Here is a 20,030-nt window from a genome sequence, read left to right as displayed (position 1 = left end):
TACCCGCTGCTTGTTATCTCTACTACTCAGTTCCTTGGCAACTAGGTAACACTCATGTTTACTTGGTCAGACCACTTTCCTACTTGGTTAAATTTACAAATGACAGGACCGCCTGCCTAAAAAGGATCCAGTCTTTAAAATAGTCCGAATACCGATTGGATAAATGGCCGACTGATCGTCTATCCTGGAAACAGACAACCAGTGGTCCAGGGGCATAGGCGGCGTAACTAACTATCCGTACCTGTCTGCAACTATCGGCCATGCAAAACAGTCGGTCTAGTGAACAATTGGATATTAGAATATGGAATACTTAGACAAATTTGAGGCAAAACAAAAACTCATTAAAAAGAAGCCGGTCATCAAAGACCGGAAAAATATTCAAAGCCCCGGCCCCCTGGCCGGGTAAATACAAAACAAACTGCACGCAGGCCGTGGAGAGAATACCTAAAGCTTAAGAAGGGGGCAGATCTTCAATATTAGCAGCTGCCGCCTGGTCAGCACTCTTCTTGCTGGACTCGGCTTCAGCTGCATCCTTTTTTGATGCCTTACCCCCAAGCGGCACAAGCGCCACTACCGGCTCCTCCTCCTCCAACGCTTCTTCCAACGCCTCTTCCTCAGCAGCCGCCAGGATCTCTTGATTATAAGTATCAGAACACTGGCGGTACGTTCTTTCCCAAGAGGCAAAGTCGGCACTGGGGAAGAGGCGGCCCCAGGTCATGCGCTGGATTTGAGCGGAGTCTTCCATCATCTCCCGGACCAGCTCTTTCTTCTCTTGCTCGGCCTTTTCCGAGAGCTCTTGGGTAAGACTCTTCTCCTGGGTCACCAGGCGTTCCTTTACGCTGGCCAAGGATTTCTCCATGGCTTCGTAAGAGTACATTTTTAGGCGAAGAGGTTTCAGCTCGGCCTTGAGATTTGTAATGGTCGCCTTCAGCTCGTCATTCTTCTTCTGGGCCGCCTCTAACTGAGCCCGAACAGCGGCGGTAGCCTGCGCCTGATAATAAAGAATATCAATGGTCAGAACTTCATTTTGGGCAATTTGAAACATTACCTTGTCACGGTCAGAGGCGGCCATAGCTTTTGCAGCCTTTACCTCTTTGTTCTTCCGATCAAGCGGCTTGCGAAGGCCGTTCACTCGGAGCAGGGCCTAAGTACAAAGAAACAGGCGTCAGTTTCCAAACAAAAAGAAAACAGGCGTCCAGTAATTCAAATACTCAAAAATATGCTAAGTATACCTCAGCAAGGACCCCTGCAATCCCGTCTAGGTCAAGGGTGCCGACACCCCTGACCGCCTCCCTTTCAGCTGGAGGAACTGCCCTGATCATAGACTTGGCCATCTCTACCAAGTCAGGCTCCTGAGGGCCGGCTGCATCAAGCATAAACAAACGGATTAGACCTAGTAAAAAAGGGAGCAAGTCTAAAATTTACAAGGACAACTTCTTACCTCTAGGCGGCCCAGTTGGAGTTTTAGAAGAAGTGGCCGGCTGTTTCTCAGCCGCCACCTGTTTCCTGGCAGAACCAGGAGAGCTCCCAACAGTCGTCTTCCGGGCCTTGGGTCCGGCTGTTGGGAAGATGAAGCTCTTGGAGCACCCGTCTAAAAAAGAAGAAAAAAGTCAGTATATGCATAAACACTCCAAAAAGAGGGTGAAAGGTTCGGAGCTCACCAAGGGTGCCCCCTTCTTGGGGAGTCGGTTGAAGCTTGTTGCATAATAGAGGCCCGCAACATGGCCGCCACAGTCTTGGAGGCGGTGATTTTGCTCATGGCGTCAGCTGCAAAAACAAACAGCAAAGTTAATAAAAGATAAACAACAAATGTATGGAACAACAGAGTATTCGACAGGCCGACTACCTCTTGAGAACCGACTGCTGAGGCCAAAGGCGGCCAAAAAGTACTCGTCATAGAGCCACTTGAAGCTCGGGACGCAGTGCAGGGGTACTTTCTCTCGTACCCCTGAAGTAGAGTCGACCCTCGACTCTACTTTAAAGAGTCCTTTATCAAGGATCTCTTTCTTAGCCTTGGGGGGAACAGGCGGCATGCTACGGCCGCCTGCAAGAAGAGGCGGATTCCTGTTCCACCTATTGAAGCGCTTGTTCAGCTCAATGTCTGAACTCTCAATGATGAGGAAGGTGCTCCCGCAGTCCTTCCACTTGTTTGCTTTACCTCTTGTCATGAGGTAGCCCCTGTGGCTTGTCAATTGATACCAGCCGGTACCGCCTGTCTTAGGGGTCCGGCTGAGATAGTTCATATGGGCGAAAGCCTCGAAGCTCGGCTCCTCCCCGTGCAGTTCGCACCCGGCCACATAGCCGAGTACGTTTACCCAGGAGTTTGGGGCTAACTGCCATAACCCCAACTCATACCCATCCAAAATCCGCTGAACAGCCGGATGTAATGGGAAGCGCAGCCCTGCCTTGATTGCCGCCTCGTAGCAGCCAAAGCAGGCGCTGTCATAACTGGAACCAACCGGCCAGACGACTGTGTCTTCTGGATCCGGCACAAACACTAGAAAGTCGGGGCCCATGGTGTGGTTTACAATAAAGCTCTCCACTTTCTCTTGCATGGCTGTGATTCGGCCCCGAGGTACCGTGCAGTAATAGGGGGTATTTAGCTCTCGGTGAGAGGCGGATGGCTCCGCCCAATTGTCCCCCTTCTCAACTGCGTGAGAAAGTCTCGCCTCTTGCAGACGGCTGTTTTTCTCTTCTGTGTCCAAAGAAGCATGGCCAGAAGAGCTTGATTCGGAATCGTCCTCTGACGAGTCCGAAGAGGACGACTCCTCTCCTCTCCCGGAGGGCCCCGCCTCCTCTCTTTGAAAAGGAGCAGATTTGTGAACTGTTAAATGGGAAGGGGTCACTATGACTCCTCCCTCAGAATTGCCGGCTTTCAGGCCGCCTTGTTTCACTTCCACATCTGGCGCCTGGTCAGATGTTTCACTAAGCGGCACCCTGTGGGAGGAGCCGTCTGAATTTGAGATCCTAGCAGTCTTTTTCGTTCTGGCCATCCTGCTCTGCATAGACACAAATACAGTCGGACTTTGTATAAAGGGCAAAGATGGGTCCGGAAAAGGGCAGGCGGCACTCCTAGTCCTAGATTCAGCCGTCCCCGGTGACCGGCTGATCACTAACCTAGGTCGTGTCGTGTGCTTCCGTGGTGCCATTTCAAAAAATAAAAAGAAAATTAAGAGTAAGAGAACTGAGTTACCTGAACGAGTGATGGTTGATGAAGTTCTGAAAATCCTGTGCAGGCGGCTTGTCAGAACAGGCGGTAGGCAGAAAATGTCCGAAATGTCAGAGCAAGTTCAGGGGTCCGAATGTTCTCAAAAAGTTCTCAAAGTGTGAAAATGACTCAAGACAACTCTCCCTTATATAGGCGAAGTGAGAAGGCGAAGGGTCACTTTAATAATTCAAAATTTGGGCGGGAAAATCTCTCGTCCTTTCGCCGACTGACACCTGTGGAAGGTCGCCGCCTGTTACAGTGCGACACCTGTCACAGGTAACACGTGACCAATCACGTGCCACCTGTGAGGGGCAAATGATTAGGGGATTTTGCTCCCACCAATCGGAATGCGCCACGTGGGCCAAACAGGTCCTGCCAAGTGTCCCCCAGTTCGTCCACCTTGGACCTGTTATGTCATGACATGTGGCATACTCCATGCCTAATGGGGAAACCGGCCACCCAGGCCCAACTTCCGAGGGAAGCCTAATCGGCCCTAGGTTAACCTAAACCTAGGATGGGCACGTTTCCCAAGGTTATAAATACCTCCCTTAATCCTCATTAAGGGGGATTACGAAACAGAACGGAAAAAACACATTAATTACACACAGTAATAACCGGCTGATCTCGCTAACAAAGCAGATTACCTACACTAAACACTCTCACCTAGAGAGACCCAATCACTTTAATTTCCGCATTAATTACTCCTTAATCAAGTACTAACTTGACCGTTGGAGGCGGAGCTCCCAGGAGTCTCTGTTATTTTGCAGGTACAGGCGTCCGGATCCAGTCTCGGAATTGTAACTCTCCCGCAAGACATCAGAAAACCCCGAAACAATAGGCATCTACAATTGACAATTAACGATAATGAAAACAAAATTAACAAAATCAAACAAGAATTAATCGGGGAAGGGCTAAGAATCCAAATACATAAATTTAACAATTCGGTACATTCTTGATTCTTTGTCTCATACAATTTTTGAGTGGATCCGTCGCCGCTTCACAATTTTATGAGATAGTTAATTCTTATGCTGATTCCGTAACTCGAATTCGAGCCATTATCAATTGTAGCCCCGCACAACTGGAGACCAAATTAAACACAAATAAAACCTTGTCTTTCGATGGAGTTCGAAAAACCTTGTCTTTCGAAGGAGATCGAAAAACCTTGTCTTTCGAAGGAGATAGACCCTTTCTTTCGAGGGAGACATTATTATTATAACCTATGAAACAAAAAGCTTAAAAGAAAATAAAGATTGGGGTTTTCTACCGGTAAAATCTGATGGAAGCCCTTTCAAAATTTACAATGGAGGCTAGAGTTTAGGAGAGAGAAGAGAGAGAGGAGGCTAGGGTTTTTCAGGTATTGTAATAATAATAAAAAAAAAACGATACTTTTAGTTGACTAAATTAGTAATCTGATTTTGATCCATACAACTGTTAGGGATGCATATTAAATACATTTCCTAAAATGGTATAAGTTTGAGAATTATAACAAAATCAAGCGTAAATCGTTGTTAATCATTTAGTAAATCTTAATTTTTTTTTAGTCTTCTTATTATAATGGTCTTATACTTCCTCCGTTCTTTTTTTATTGCGCCATGAGAGATTTCACACTTACCAATACATTAATTTAGCTATTAATATCTTTTATTTTACTTTTGTGAAAATTATAAAAATTTGATATTTGAAAAGTAAATTTCTAGACGAATCTTACTAGATCCTATATAACTATGTTTTTCCTAATGGATAAATCATAAATGATAGTCAAAGAAGATTAAATTAATAGTGTAAAAGTCCTTATGGTGCGATAAAAGAAAAACGGAGGAAGGATATCATTTTCCTCTACCTATTGTGTTTGACTTTGTTCTCGTCACCTCCGAGTAATAATATTCAGTAAAAAATAATTTAAGATCATTGACTTAAATTTTGATCCAGTAAAAATAATTTAAATTTAGTAAAAATAATTTAAGATCAATCACTGAACTAAATTTTAATATAGTAAAAATAATTTCAATTCATTTAAAAAGTTACGAACTTTATTTAACAATTTTTATAAAAGCGATGATAACGAAAATATAATTTCAATCTAAGTTTAAACCAATAATTTAAACTTAGTAAAAATAATTTTAGTTTAATAAGCTAAATTCTAATTTAGTTAAAATAATTTCAATTTATTAAAAAATCCGAACTTTATTTAACAAATATTATGAAAAATGATGATAGGCTTGTAATATATATACTCCCTCCGTTTCTTATTTCTTGCAACATTTGCCATTTTTGGATGGTTCATATTTTTTTCCTTATTTAGTAAATTTTTAAAGGTAAATTTACCATATTACCCTTGCTTATGTACCATTAATTTGATAAATGACCCTAATAACCTATTTGTAATGACATTGTTAAATTATCATCAACTGATAATCATTCCCACCAAAAAAAAATCATCACCTTTTTATCTCCCCTCTATTTTTATCCAACTGATTCTTGAACAAAATTGTTCATCTTCCCAACCACTTCATTCAATTCATCTCTAGTTTTTTCACCAAACTGCATTTACTCCATGGCTTCCTCGTCTCTCTCCTCTCCCTTTAAAATCGAAAGTTTCTCTCTCCTGTTTTTTTTGGAACCCTAGTTCATTTGCTGTGAATCGCCGCTTTCTCTCTCTTCCTAACTTTCCACCTTACTCCCCTTCTAGATCTATCGTTTTTCCTTAGTCACAATATGAGTTCCTCTGAAAAAAAAACGATGCTTCGTTGTTTTGCTTTGAGAATCTTCCCCTGAAACACCCAAGGATGACCTCCCTCCAAGTGCGACTCGATACATCTGTGAGAGGGGATCTGAGAAGATCAAACCCTTGTGGCGCGTTAGGATGAGGCTGCTCTCCTGTAGGGTTCGCCGTGGTGCGAAACTTGATGTACCTTATGATGATGAGAGATGAGGTTCAGTCTGAATTGGCCGGAAAAACCCTAAAGAACCCTATTGAGGTGATAGATCTGGAAGGGGAGACTGAAGGCGAGGGATCTGTGAATGGGGAAGCTGCTGGGTCTTCCAAAGGGGTGCTGAAAGAGTCCCGTTCTAAGGCGGTGATCGAAGGCGGTGAGTCCGTCACTGCCAAACAGCAGAAGAAAGGGTCCCTCTCAGGGATGAAAAGGGTGAGATCTGGGCTGCCTGTTGATTAGGAGCTTCTCTGTGATGAGGATTACATGGATTTTCTAAGGGATATGCACCCTGAGTGGTTCTCTGACAATTAACCCTGCAGCGTATAACCTTTATTCTCCTCAATTCATGTTTATTTTGTTCTCCATTTGTTTTATTGTCGCTGCTTTACTTGCCTTTTGAGTCCCTGCATCATTGTTGTCTTAATATGGCTTGTGGTAATCTCTGTGTTGGTTGGTTTATCATTTTGATGATGTTTTTATTCTCTGTTATGGTATTTGGTTTGTTAGTAGTCTCTGTCTTGGTTGTTCTGTGATGCCTTGAATGTTGGTTTGATAATGGCCAAGGGATTGTTATGTTGATGAATGATGAAGTCTTATGATATATTGTTGGTGAAAGTGTGTTCTTTGTGACTTTATGCTATTAAGAGTCCCACTCTTATGCACAATGACTGCCTTATGGGATATCAATCTATGTTTCTCTGTGTTTCAGCAACCCCCCTTTATGATTGATGGTGTTTTGGCTACCCACTGATTTTAATTGCCATGCTATTCTGTTGCCTTATGATGTTTTGCTGTGAAGAGTCCCATCCTATGTATGTTTGGGTTAGTCCCATCCTAGGTTTTGTGTGATTAAGCCTTAGTAGATTGAGCCATGTGATGAAGGGACTCATTTGAATAATAGTTGCTAGTTGTAGCATTGCTCCATCAATGGCCATATGGCCCTGGTGTTGAGGTAACAACCCTAGCTCAACTGCTTGATATATACATACCCTTGCTGATGGTAAATCAATCATTTTTTTGTTCAAAAGATGCATTCATATCATAATAACCAACAGCTTACCAATTACACCCATGTTTTCAAAATAACAATGCCCTAACTTTACATGACTACCTTACATGTGTTGCATTTAGTTGATCAAAATACACATAACCTAAGCATTACCTACAAAACATTGTAACATTTTAATAACAAACACTAATTTGTCAAGCTAGGTCAACAAAATACTATGAAGGTTATGTGTGGCAGTCATACATACTTGTAAGGGTCTTTGCATTTCTCTGTCTTCAGTCAGCATCAACTTCCATTTGTTGGTCATCTACTGCATTTGTTGTTGGAATGAACATGGTGTCTAGATAATTCACAGCTTGATGTATCAACTGCCTAGGAACATGTAGATGTTTAGGAAGTACACCTAACTTGTCAATCTTCTTCTTCTTCATATGAGGTGGTGAGAAGTTGTTTCCTCCCTGTTTTTCCAGGACCTTTATCATGACTGACTGTAATGTAAGCCATATATACTTGTTGGCCTTAGCCTCAAAAGCATTGTATGCATTGATCACCTCTTTGATTAAGTCATCCAAAGTTGTGGGGAAGGATTGATATTGTAGGGACTGAATGGCTTTGAACAACCCTAGGTTTAAGACATTCAAGTCAGGAGATTGAGCTGGTTGATACACCATTTCTATATTCAAACCATTAGCATGACATGTAGCAATGCATTCTTCATCTTTTGGAATTTGATGAGGCCTTGCATTGTCCCATTGTATTTTGACATTTTTTGGGACACTCTCTGGCCATTGTTGGTGTATTGCTGGGATGATGTGTTCCATTAGCATTTCTCTTATATCATCTTTGTTGACATTCTGTACAGCCTTAGTTTCCAATGTACCAGCTTCTTTGTTTTTGCTCTTTTTCTTTGTCATCTGTTTTTTGACAAATGGAAATATTCCATACTTTCCATCATGCAGTAGAGTCCCATCTCTTGCATAAATAGGTTTGCCTATCATTTCCATGAACATGGCCTTGATTAAACCTCTTTGACAGTTGACACCTGTAAGGATCTTCCTCTTTTGGAGGGAGATAGAATTTTCTGGTTTCAGGGTACAAGTAGAACCATTTTTTCATCTATGTGAATTACTTCTTGCATGTCAACAAACTTTGGGTCCCGTTGAGTTGGAATTGGGTTTATGTGACTTAATACCCACTTCAACCTTGCCACCTTATGATTGGATGTCAATGCAGGATGGTTTGTGCTTGTGTGTGACCTCAGTCTTCCTTTCTTCCTTAATCTGTGAATTGTTGAATGTGAAACATTCAGTGCACCTGCATAGCTTCTCTCTGTTGTTCTTTTGTATAATGGGACAGATTGCAACCATTCATCACAGTACTCTTTGGGTTTTGGACCAGTCCTTCCCAATTTTTTGGATCTGACATCAATGATATTCCCCTGGGCCATTTGCTTCTTAATGTCTACATACAATCTTGACATTGTTGATCTATGAATGTCATGCTGTCTTGCTTGTTGTGATAAAAAACCCCTTGGCAGATCACCTCCTTGCATTTTTAACAGAATGACATCCACTATTTGCCTTTTCTGTTCAATGGTAAGGTCTCTCCTCTTCTCTCCTTGTTGGGTTGTCTGCTGATTCTGTAAAATATGAGAGTATGCCCATTCTGCAGCATACTCATCCTCTGAATATGTACTGGACAGTGATGAGTCACTCGATAAAGCTTCTTGTTCTTCTTCTAGCAACTGTTCTATTGAAAAAAGTTCTTCCATATCCATATCCATTAACATATACTACCTTGTTCTGAACCAGGTCTGGCGATGGTGATGAAGTGGAGGATGCAACTTTTTGGACAACTCAAACGGAACCTGGTTTTTGAAGATTTCAAAATGAAGCCGCTGCCCCTAATTTAGCACTAATTAGATGTTAGGATGTAGGCTGGGTGTATTTATGGCAGTTTTTGAACTTGTTTAGTGCTAACTTTTGCTGATTTTAATGCTGAGATGCTAGGACAATATGTAAAATCAACCTCATGCAATTAGAGAACAACTCACACTACTAAAATTAGATTCCTCATTAGTCTAGCAATAGATGATACACAATCAAATTGCAATAAGTAATGACATACTCAATTTACATTCCCATGTCCAACTAAGCATATCATGCTATCAAGATCCTAAGTCAAGGGTAGCTAATCCTATCATGAAGAACTAACAAGCAATCTCATATAATCAATTTAATTGCAATACAAACATCAATACTTCTCCCACATTTGCATAATTAACCCAAAAGGTTGAGCTTCACCCAACCCCTAGCAAGAAGACTACTCACAACTCATGTTTATCAACATGCAAACAAGCTTCACTCGACCAAATGGAGCTCTTACTTGAGAAAGCTAAAGCCTCGCAAACGCAACGACATCCGAAGATATCCACCCACAACACAATCGCGATGGATCTCTTGCTTGGAGGTTAGCCAAGCCGAACCAAAACATTACTCGAGTAATTAATAAGCTTATAGGTTTTCTCTCAAGTGGAGATGCCTAATTGAGCTCTTACTCAAGTGAGTTTTCCCAATTCTCAAGTGGGATATTTATAGGGAAACGCAAGTGATAAATCCATTCTCCCATCACATTAGGTGGTAAATGAAAATGGTGGTGTAATGAATTTATGTGTATTGTTGTTTTTGCTGAGAACTATTTATATCCCCTCTTGCTTGGGGAAAAAGTAAGTGGAGGGAGATATTTGATGGTGGAAAACTGAATTTTTAAAATTTGGTGAAAATTTGAGAGGGAAAAGTACACCCTCCCAAAATCAGCCCATGTGAAAGTTAAAAAAAAAAAAGAAAAGGTGGTCCCTTTTACTTCCCTCCTTTTTTTAAACTTAATCACATGCTATATCCCCTTAAAACTTTTGACTTGAGAAATGTGCAACCCCCCTTTGTTGCAAGAAATAAGAAACGGAGGGAGTATATATATGTATATATATATTATTATTATTATTATTATTATTTTTTTTTTTTTTTTTTTTTTTTTTTTTGGCAAACACTTGTAAGTTGTAATATGTAGATTTTCCTTAATCCAAAGTCTAAAACCCTGAACCCTTCAAAACACCTAATCTCTCTTCTTCTCTTTCTCTCCACTCCAACGCCTGCAACAAGTAGGCGGTTCTCCCTTCTCTCTCAAACACCCATGTCTTCCTTTTAAGTAACATTCTTACTTTTCCGATGCTATACTCTTCACTCTCTAATTAAAGTTCCAATCTTTATTCTCAATTAATTAAGTGTAATGGTGTTAAACCGACTTCATCTGAGTTTAATGGCTTCTTCTTCCAATCCTGCTTCCTCCATTTTTGGACCCTCTTTCTTGACTAAGGTAAATCTCCCATTTCTTGCTTATTTCATCTTTTTAATTGTACTTATTAATTATAGAATATATGGGTTCTTTTTGTTTTAAGTGATTGTTGTTAAATTCATTCAATTTGTTTATTTTAAATTCAGTGGCATTAGATTGTAGGGTATTGGTTAATTGGTAGGAGCATTGGGATTTATAAAATTTGTAATTGATATAATGAATTGTTGGGTTTAACTTAAGATATGTAAATTTCTAACATGGGATCGATTTAGTTTATATCATTGCCGTTTCTAGCTCTGTGTAGAACATCTTTTAGTGATAATTCAATAATTCTACTTCAATTTGGATGATATGGGATTTTATTACTGAGGTTGAGGATTGTTTTTAATTTAATTTGCTGTTCAAATGTTATTGAAATGAGATTGTAAACATCTTTTGTTTGTTTGTTTTGCTTGATACCCTTATGTTGGAAGAGGGACTGTTGTCATATATGTGAGATGATTGATGTGAAGAACATATCAAATTGTTGTTTTTACCATTATAGTATATATTGTAATTATTCTTGGTTTAGTATAGATGGATTAATGTCATTTCCATCCTCTTGACACTGGCTTCTTGGTCCGAGCTGCTATTTGATTTTGATTTTGATTGTGCAACTAGGGGAGTTTGGGGAAAAATGGAAATTGATCCTTGAGATATCGGGAACTTGTATAGAGTCCATACATTTCTTTGTGTCCTTGGACCTTCTCTTCGGATGTTTATTTCTAGGTGTAAGTTTTCCCTAATTATATATATTTGAGGAATCATAATATAATGCCCGGAAGACATGGTAAGTGCTTATGAACAATTTTATCATTTGGGGAGGCAATCATATAAATCATATTAATGAAAATGTAGAAACTATGTATCTGCCCTAGTGCCCTTTACTCAATACTCATTTTATTACATTTTCCAAACCCATCATATTGAGAATTAGTACTTCCTCCGTTTCTTTTTAGATGACGCGTTCTATTGAGGCTCACACTTTAAGGAGCGGAGAGAGAATGTTAATGTGCTTAGCTTATTTAATGAAGTTTGTAGTGGGGTCAACTTAAAAAAAATTCCCAAAAAGGAATACGCGTCAACTAAAAAAAAAAAAAGGAGGTAATATAATTTTATGAAGTTATACCTTGTAATAGTTCTGTTCCTCCCTTCCTCACTTCTCATTTGGGTTATAATGTGAAATTTGACCAAGATAAATTACTGTAGTTGGACATGTGGCTGACGGTTGGACTAGAATGTATAACCATATAGTGCTGCTACCTATAAATTGGCATATGTCACGCTATTATAACATTTCCTTCTCTTTCATATATATGTTTGTTGATGTATTTCTGTGGAATCATTTGTTTCAGACACGATATAGCACATTACAGAGTTATGCAGCCACCTATTTCCCATGCACATCTGTGAGTGGTTGTCTTGTACATACGAAAGGATCATTGATACAGTTTAAAAAGGTTAGAGGAGCCTGTAAGATGATGGCTCAGCAATCACGATCTATCAGGTGTTTGGGGTCTAATAGTACCAGAGAACTTGTTGATGAATCAAAGAAGGGAAGTATAATTTGTTCTCTGTCATTACTTGGTTTTGCAAGTCATCCTTTGCCTTCTACTTCAAGATTTAGGATTTCAAGTAAGAGCATAAGACCTACATATGTTGCTTTTGCTAAGAAGATGCTCTCCACAAAGGCAATGCCAAAATCAGGTCTTGGTGATACAAGTACATGTGAGTCCACGTTTGTAAAGGATGGAAAAAGTGGTAGGAGTATACCAAAACCCATTGTTTCCGATAAACAACGAAGGCGGGTAAAAACATTTGCCTCTCATGGGAGTACTGAAGGTAATTCACTGAAAACTTTTCCTAGTCAGATGGTTAGGAAGAATTTCCCTGATCGTCGAGTGTCTGCCAGTAAAAATGTCAACTCTGTAAATTCAACTGAAGTGCTGGCAATAGATGGGCTTGAGAAAGCAGAGTCTGTACAGCCTCTCTCTGCTCCAAGTTCCGTTGACAGTAAAGCAGAGCCAAAGAGTGAAACAAAACCAAAGCAAAGATCACGAAACAAGAAGAAAAAAGATGAGCCATCTGTTGATACACTGTCTTCTTCTGATGCTGTTCCCTCAAAAGGGGCTAGAAGAACTAAAAGGCCAAATGGTCTGTCAACTGCTGAGGTATGATTTCTTTGTTCTTTTGGCTGAGAAAAATATTGTTAGCCAGGCCAATCTTTTTGACTAACACTGTAGTTTCGCAGAATAGTTCATCTGTTAGTATACCTAAGGAAGAGGTTGACCTTTCTGAATCACCTCAAGCTGTGCCTAAGAAAAAAGCCTCAAAGCCTAGGAAGAAGGGAAAATCTCTGAAACAAGTGAACTTAGAGGAAAAAATCAATGGTGCTTTGCATGAAACTGTGAAGGTGGTGGAGGAGGAACCTTCTGCCCGCAAGGCACCTCAGAAACCAAAATCACCGACTGTTAATGGCATCAAGTCAATTAAGTTAAAGCCATTGTACCCTCCTACTGGAAAATCTGTTTTGGTCGTGGAGTCCCTCACTAAGGCTAAGGTTATTCAGCATTACCTTGGTGACATGTATGAAGTTATACCAAGTTATGGCCATGTGAGGGACTTGGCTGCTAGGTCAGGGTCTGTACGTCCTGACGATGACTTCAGTATGGTGTGGGAGGTTCCATCCTCTGCTTGGACTCATCTGAAGAGTATGAAGGTGGCAATCAGTGGGTATGTTGTTTTTCTCTTTGACATTTGTGCCTTATAGGAGTTAGTACTATTTGTATTTTTCTTTGACCAACTAATTACACAGAGTATCTTTTTACCTTATGGAAGTTTTTCCTCTTATTGCAAAACCCAAAATTTCTACAGACTTTCTCTCTTCTGGTTCAGTCATTTGTTGTTGTATTTGAGATATTGCTTTTCTTTTTCAATTTCTTTTGACAGGTGTAGCGAGTTTCTTATCTGAGCAATTCTTTTATCTTAATTGCTAGAGGTTCTACACTTATACTCGTCTTGTTTTACTCTGTTTCAGAGCAGATAATCTTATTCTTGCATCAGATCCTGATCGAGAAGGAGAGGCTATTGCTTGGCATATTATTGAGATGTTGCAGCAACAGAATGCATTACGTGATAATATGACTATTGCCAGGGTTGTCTTTCAAGAAGTAACAGAATCTGCAATAAAAAGTGCTTTGCAGAGTCCAAGGGATATTGATGTTAACTTGGTCCATGCTTATCTTGCTCGCCGTGCACTCGATTATTTGATTGGATTCAACATTTCCCCTCTTTTATGGAGAAAGCTACCTGGTTGTCAGTCTGCTGGACGAGTACAATCAGCTGCTCTTTCTCTTATATGCGACAGAGAAATAGAAATTGAGGAATTTAAACCACAGGAATATTGGAGTGTAGAAGCCACCTTCAATGCTTCAAATGTGGCATCAAATAAGTCTTCTCTTCGGTCATATTTGACTCATTTTGATTCTAAAAGGTTAAATCAGTTTTCAATTGGTTCAGAGACCGAGGCAAAGGTTATTGAGCAGGTTGTGAGCTCGTCGAATTTTAAGGTCACTGCTGCTAAGAAAACCAAAGTAAACAAAAACCCTCCCACTCCATATATAACATCGACCCTTCAGCAAGATGCTGCCAATAAGTTAAGTTTTTCTGCTTCTTATACAATGAAGCTGGCACAGAAGTTGTATGAGGGAGTTCAGTTTGCAGATGGCAAGGCGGCTGGATTGATATCATACATGAGGACTGATGGTTTACATATATCTGATGAAGCTGTAAAGGAAATATGTTCCTTAATTGGAGAACGTTATGGTTCGAAGTTTGCTGCAAGTAGTCCACGCAAATTTTTCAAAAAGGTGAAGAATGCCCAAGAAGCACATGAAGCCATAAGACCCACAGATATTCGAAGATTACCATCAATGCTTGTTGGAGCTCTTGATGAAGATTCCTTAAAGCTGTACACTTTGATCTGGGCTCGTACAATGGCCTGCCAAATGGAAGCTGCAAGAGTTGATCAGATACAGCTTGATATTGGTAATAGTGATGGGTCCATTTCCTTTCGAGCTGCTTGTACTGCAGTTGAGTTTCCTGGGTTCAGGTCAGTTTATGAAGATGTAGAGACTCGGGCTATAAGAGACATTGACAATGAACCCTCTGATCGTGTTGAAATTTACAAGATCCTCAGTAATCTTAAACAAGGGGATCCTTTGTGTCTTGGAAATTTGGAAACAAGACAACACCATACTCAGCCTCCACCTCGCTACTCTGAGGCATCATTGGTGAAGAAGATGGAGGAGCTTGGAATTGGAAGACCTTCAACATATGCAAGCATACTTAGAGTTTTACAAGATAGGAAATATGTAACAGCAAAAAGCCGAGTGCTAACCCCTGAATTCCGTGGTCGTATGGTCTCAGCCTTTCTCTCTCATTATTTTAATGAGGTGACAGATTATAGCTTTACCGCTGACATGGAAACTGAGCTTGACAATGTTTCTGCTGGATCCACTGAATGGAAAGGTCTCCTTAAGGATTATTGGGGCAGGTTCAGTACTTACTGTGAACGTGCTGGCAAAGTTCACATCCATCAGGTGGAGAAGATGCTGGAGAGAACTTATGATAACTTCCTTTTCTCCTCACTTCCCGAAGAAAGTCGATCGTGCCCCAGTTGTATGGAAGGTACTCTGATCTTCAAAGTTAGCAGATATGGTGCAGGCTATTTTATAGGCTGTGATCAACACCCTAAGTGCAAGTAAGTAATTACAAATCCAATCACATCTTTTTGTCTATAGAGAATTCAGTGTAATTGCAACTTCATTAAATCAATTTAGTCTTCACTATGCTATATTTCTAACTAAAATTGGTCTCTGTTGTCTTTTGTATAAGTTTTCATCAAAGGCTCAAAGGAAGGTTGATAATAATCATAAAATAATATTGTAAATTGTAAATTTTAATAGGTTGAGAGCCACTGAATTCTTAGTCAAATAGTTGTGACAGACTTATGCATCTGCCTTTGGAACCAAAGCTTATAATTATGCTCATACAATTACACTTTTTAAGGGCTTAAATAATACTCAGTCTGCTAAACATTCTCTTTTGTCTCATCTGAATTGTCTCTGAAATCTGAAATATATTAGCTAGCTCCAGTTCTATTGGCAGTGGATTTTATCTTCTTCTGGCCTTTTTAAAGAACTCAAAGAAAATATTGCATGAGTTAATAGTAAATTTTGTCAAGCAGAATTTCACTGAAAGATAAAGTGCAAATACTTTATGTTGTCCCTTAGTGACTTTTTATTTTTGGTGAATTGTTATAGGCATTAACTTGTATTCATGAATATAAAAAAACTATAATAATAAAGTTATGTGGATATCAATTTCAAAAATTGGCTATGGTGTAGCTTAAGTAACTGTTATGCAGCTCTGTCACAAATGTCCACCCTTGCAACAAAATCCCTTTGTCTTTTGAATTTTAACTACATAAGAAGATACACAATCTTGTGTTTCATAAATGGACTTGAACTTTGTAGAATAATGACAGCATTAGTGGTCAACCTTTTATGTTGAAAGAATGAAAGGTGAACATTGGTATATTTGCTAACATAAAGAGCACAGTATTCACTGTTAAATACACTGTTTAGGGATAGTGATCATACCCCTTCCCTCTTTTTTTTTTTTTTGGTTAACTTTGAACTTTTTAAGTGTCATGAATTATTTTCTCTTATAGTCTTTGATAATGTCTTTTGGAGCTACATTGAAGGAAAACTTTGCTGAAACCGATGCATATTTTGATTTCCTGAAGAAGATCGTCATTTATCTTGTTGTAGGTTTATAGCGAAGACTTTGTACGGGGAAGAAGATGATGATGAAGCTCCTCAGAACAACTTGGCAGTTGAAGAGCCAAAGTTGCTGGGTCTTCATCCTGTTTCTGGTGAGAAGGTATTAATCAGGAAAATGTGGTCTATTCAATAATACTGTAGTTGGGACAGCTTCTTTCTTCCTCCCCCTCCCCCCCAGCTGCCACCACGTGAATTGTCATTATTTATTAATTTATTCAAATATGGTATTTGTTTTTGCAGGTCCTTTTGAAGGGAGGCCCTTATGGGTCTTATGTGCAGCTTGGTGAAGATAGAAAAGGATATCTGCCCAAACGAGCATCTGTATCTCTGGTTAGTTCATTTAATGCCTTTTCTTATGAGATATGTCCAATGCTATGTTATTATTCCATGTGTAATAATGACTTTGGAATGGAATGGGCACATGTATACAACACATTATTTCAGTTAGTTAAGAAAATTAGGCTCTAAGTCAGCATTGATATTATACCAAAGGAGACTTTACTATTGACCATAGAATTTAATCCCGCATAGGCTGTAGGCCTCAGGTTAATCTATGTGGCTGAGTTATTTTCCTTACTATGCTTGAAATTCAAAATAATCTCATGACAATGAGGTCAATGTTAGGGGAAGGCAGAGGAGAAATTGAGAAGTATGAAAATAGGGGTGAAAAAAGAAAAAGATTGGCTACCTGCTGGATAGTATTGGGATCTAATAATTTCTGGCAATAACATTAAGCTTTAATGAGTATCAAGAGTAGATGTTTATTATGGTATAAACAAGATAAGCCTCTTCTTCTTCTTTTCTTTTTTTTTTTCCCTCTTCTTTTGAAACAAAATGAAATTGACAAGATCCAATCAGTGTGATTGTTTGAATTTTTATCAGAATCATTTGAATGTTACTGTTCCTGTTTAAATATGATTTATTTTATATTTTTCATTCCAAACTCATTGATCTAATCTAGTACAGTGACTTTGGCGAGCGCCTCTGACAATCATCTGGTAGTCAGGTTGAATGGTTTTATTTCATCTTGAATTTGGCTTACAATTTTTTTTGATCATGTCTGCCCCCAAAAGAATTTCCACTGAAACTTGCATTTGCTGCAAAGGGCCATAATTAAAGTATCTGAAGTAATAAGAATTAACGAGAAGAAATACATGAAGGCTGAACTAGAATTGAGCCCTTTTCCCTCCTCTATTTGTGTAATTGTGAGAAGGAGAAATATGCTGTTCAAGAAGAGATTATGACCTGCATAATTTTTGCAATCACCTCCTATTTTTCCTCTTGCTTTCCAACTTTTGTATGATGAGTGGATACATTAAAACAGCCTGAGGCGACTTTATTCTCCATTGACTTTATAGCAGTGCTTCCATTAGACTGGCATTACAATACAGATCAGAATGTTGGGCATTTAGGTTGGAGCATAGAGAAGATGAATGTAGAGATGGATAATCTCTGAATGTAGAAATTTGGAGTTCTGGATGTTAAGGGTAATAAGAGAAGGAGAATTGGCTACTTAGTTAGGGCATGTGAGGCTTCTATCAGAGGATGCATCGGTAATGAAGGGGAGTGTTGGGATAATAATGATTTCAACAGAAGTCGTGGGAGGACAGTGTATACAATTAATATACCCTGTCCTTTAGCATGGATATGCTCTAGTTCATAAAATAGCTGAGTTGGATACTTGTGACTTTGTGAGGACTGTCCCGAATAACTGTTAATCATGTGCTATTTTTAGTGCAATAATCACTTTGCCGTGACTTGTGTGCTCTGTATTTGCTTCTTAGATGGAGGACAATCAAATTCCTTCCCGTTTGCTGTTAAAGCTCTTTTTTCCAATCAATAGAATTCCTTTTCTTGTTGATTAGCTATGCAATTTCTTGATTTACTACGATGGTGATTGAGTATTCAGCATGCTATAGTTTGTGTATTTGATATTTATTCAGAAATAATTTTTTTTTAAAAAGTTCCTAGACTGCTTTTAATTTGGGATCCTTTCAGATCAAGGATTTGGGCTCGATAACGCTGGAACATGCTATCGATTTTGCTTCGTTACCCTATTACACTGGTATATCTCTATTCATTTACTTATATTTTAACACTTTTAATTTTTTATACATGCACTTTGACCTTTACCTTTTTTAGCCCCTTAAACTGTGTATTTTGTGAATATTGCTTCCAGGGAAATCATCCTGTAGATGGCCTGCCAATACAAATAAAGATCTCAAAAACAGGATTTACCATAAGGCATCGACGTAACATAGCTCCTGTGCCAAAGGTTTGTCTTTGATCCTATTTTTTTTACCAAGTACTACAGTAACTGGTTATCCTGCTTTAGATGCATGTTCTGAAATGTTTCTTGCTATCATGGATTATTATAAGACATTAGTCAACTAGTTCATGTGATGCCATTTGACATTTTAGAAGATCTTCCTCTTGGGTATGAAGCATATAGATACGAGCCTTTTCTGTTCACCATAATGTGTTTATTGTTATTGTTGGTGCTGTTGGTGCTGTTGAGTGTCTTTTTACTTGGTACCTAAGATTAATAATAATGAATTTCATTGGCTAAAGCAAATCTCAGACTTTGATTATCTAAGAAACAATACAGAATAATAATACAGAAAAAATTAGTCTCCTTGTTGGCTCATTGCTTTAGTGGCTGATGGATCAGTCTGCTTTCCTTCATTAATGCAGAGTGTGATCGCTAATGATATTGATATGGAGAAAGCTTTGTTGTTACTTAATGGACCGGATGTTAAAAGATCTGGTCGACCAAAGGGTAAAAAGCGCTTGGAAGAAGAAGAAGCTGTCGATGACATTTAGGATGTTGCCGGGGCAACATGCTACTATACAGACATACCTTCTAAAAGCTTGATACTTTTTGATTAGTATTTAGCTTTCAGGCAATTCAGCAGCAATCATCGGCTTCAAAGAGCTGATACACTTACATAACAGCCCGGATATAGTATGTTAAGCTGCGCAGTAAGATGTACAATCAAAGCAGCATCGCGAGGGGCTGTAGTCATGTGCTATGTTGAGCAAATTAGTGTTAGATGGTTCTGATTCTTTTTAATCATCATTAGTCGCCCGTCCCTATTTTTGGCTTCCGATCACGGGCATGTTTTATTTGTTTGTCCATAGTTTTAGTCTATAAAGTAGAGTGTATCTTTAGGGTTATAATCAAAAGAAGTTCCAATTCCTTGATAATTGATTAATATAGTTGTCAATTTCATTCCTACATTATAGGCTTTACGAGTAAATTGCTTTATTTATGTAATAAGATCAAATTAAAATCCTTTTGTTTTTAAGAGTGCTTTGAATTTGAAGATAATCGCAAAGAATAATCGAACAACTTCCTCTAATATGTGTTACTATGTGTTAACACTTGTTAAAGTTTACAGAATTAAATTTAAAAAAACTCTTTTTTAATTGATCAAAAAGAAACTGTCTATACAACAAGAGTTTACCTCTTGTACAAAAATACAAGTTTAATTGTGCTTACAAACTTGTATAATTATGTATTGATTGAAAATTTTCCTAATTAATAATTACAATTTCATAATTTGTTGTACAAAATTATGCACCACTTGGATTTGTATGTGGATCATCTTTGCCATTTACCCACTTATTATTGTTTCCAACTA

The 20,030-nt window shown here is 38.9% G+C and overlaps 1 protein-coding gene and 1 pseudogene across 1 annotated transcript; one reads left to right on the top strand and one right to left on the bottom strand.

The window, feature by feature from the left end:
- Positions 1 to 7,425: 7,425 nt before the first annotated feature.
- On the bottom strand, positions 7,426 to 8,148 carry LOC110722875. Its single transcript, XM_021902169.1, has one exon. It carries the CDS (start codon positions 8,146 to 8,148, stop codon positions 7,426 to 7,428), a length of 723 nt encoding a protein of 240 aa, XP_021757861.1.
- Positions 8,149 to 10,177: 2,029 nt separating this feature from the next.
- LOC110722876 lies at positions 10,178 to 19,626 on the top strand (annotated as a pseudogene).
- Positions 19,627 to 20,030: the final 404 nt, after the last annotated feature.

This window comes from Chenopodium quinoa, unplaced genomic scaffold (assembly GCF_001683475.1).
Source record: "Chenopodium quinoa cultivar QQ74 unplaced genomic scaffold, ASM168347v1, whole genome shotgun sequence".
Lineage (NCBI taxonomy): Eukaryota > Viridiplantae > Streptophyta > Magnoliopsida > Caryophyllales > Amaranthaceae > Chenopodium > Chenopodium quinoa.
The sequence above is the reverse complement of the archived record's forward strand: the minus strand, read 5'-3'. Positions and strand labels throughout refer to the sequence as shown.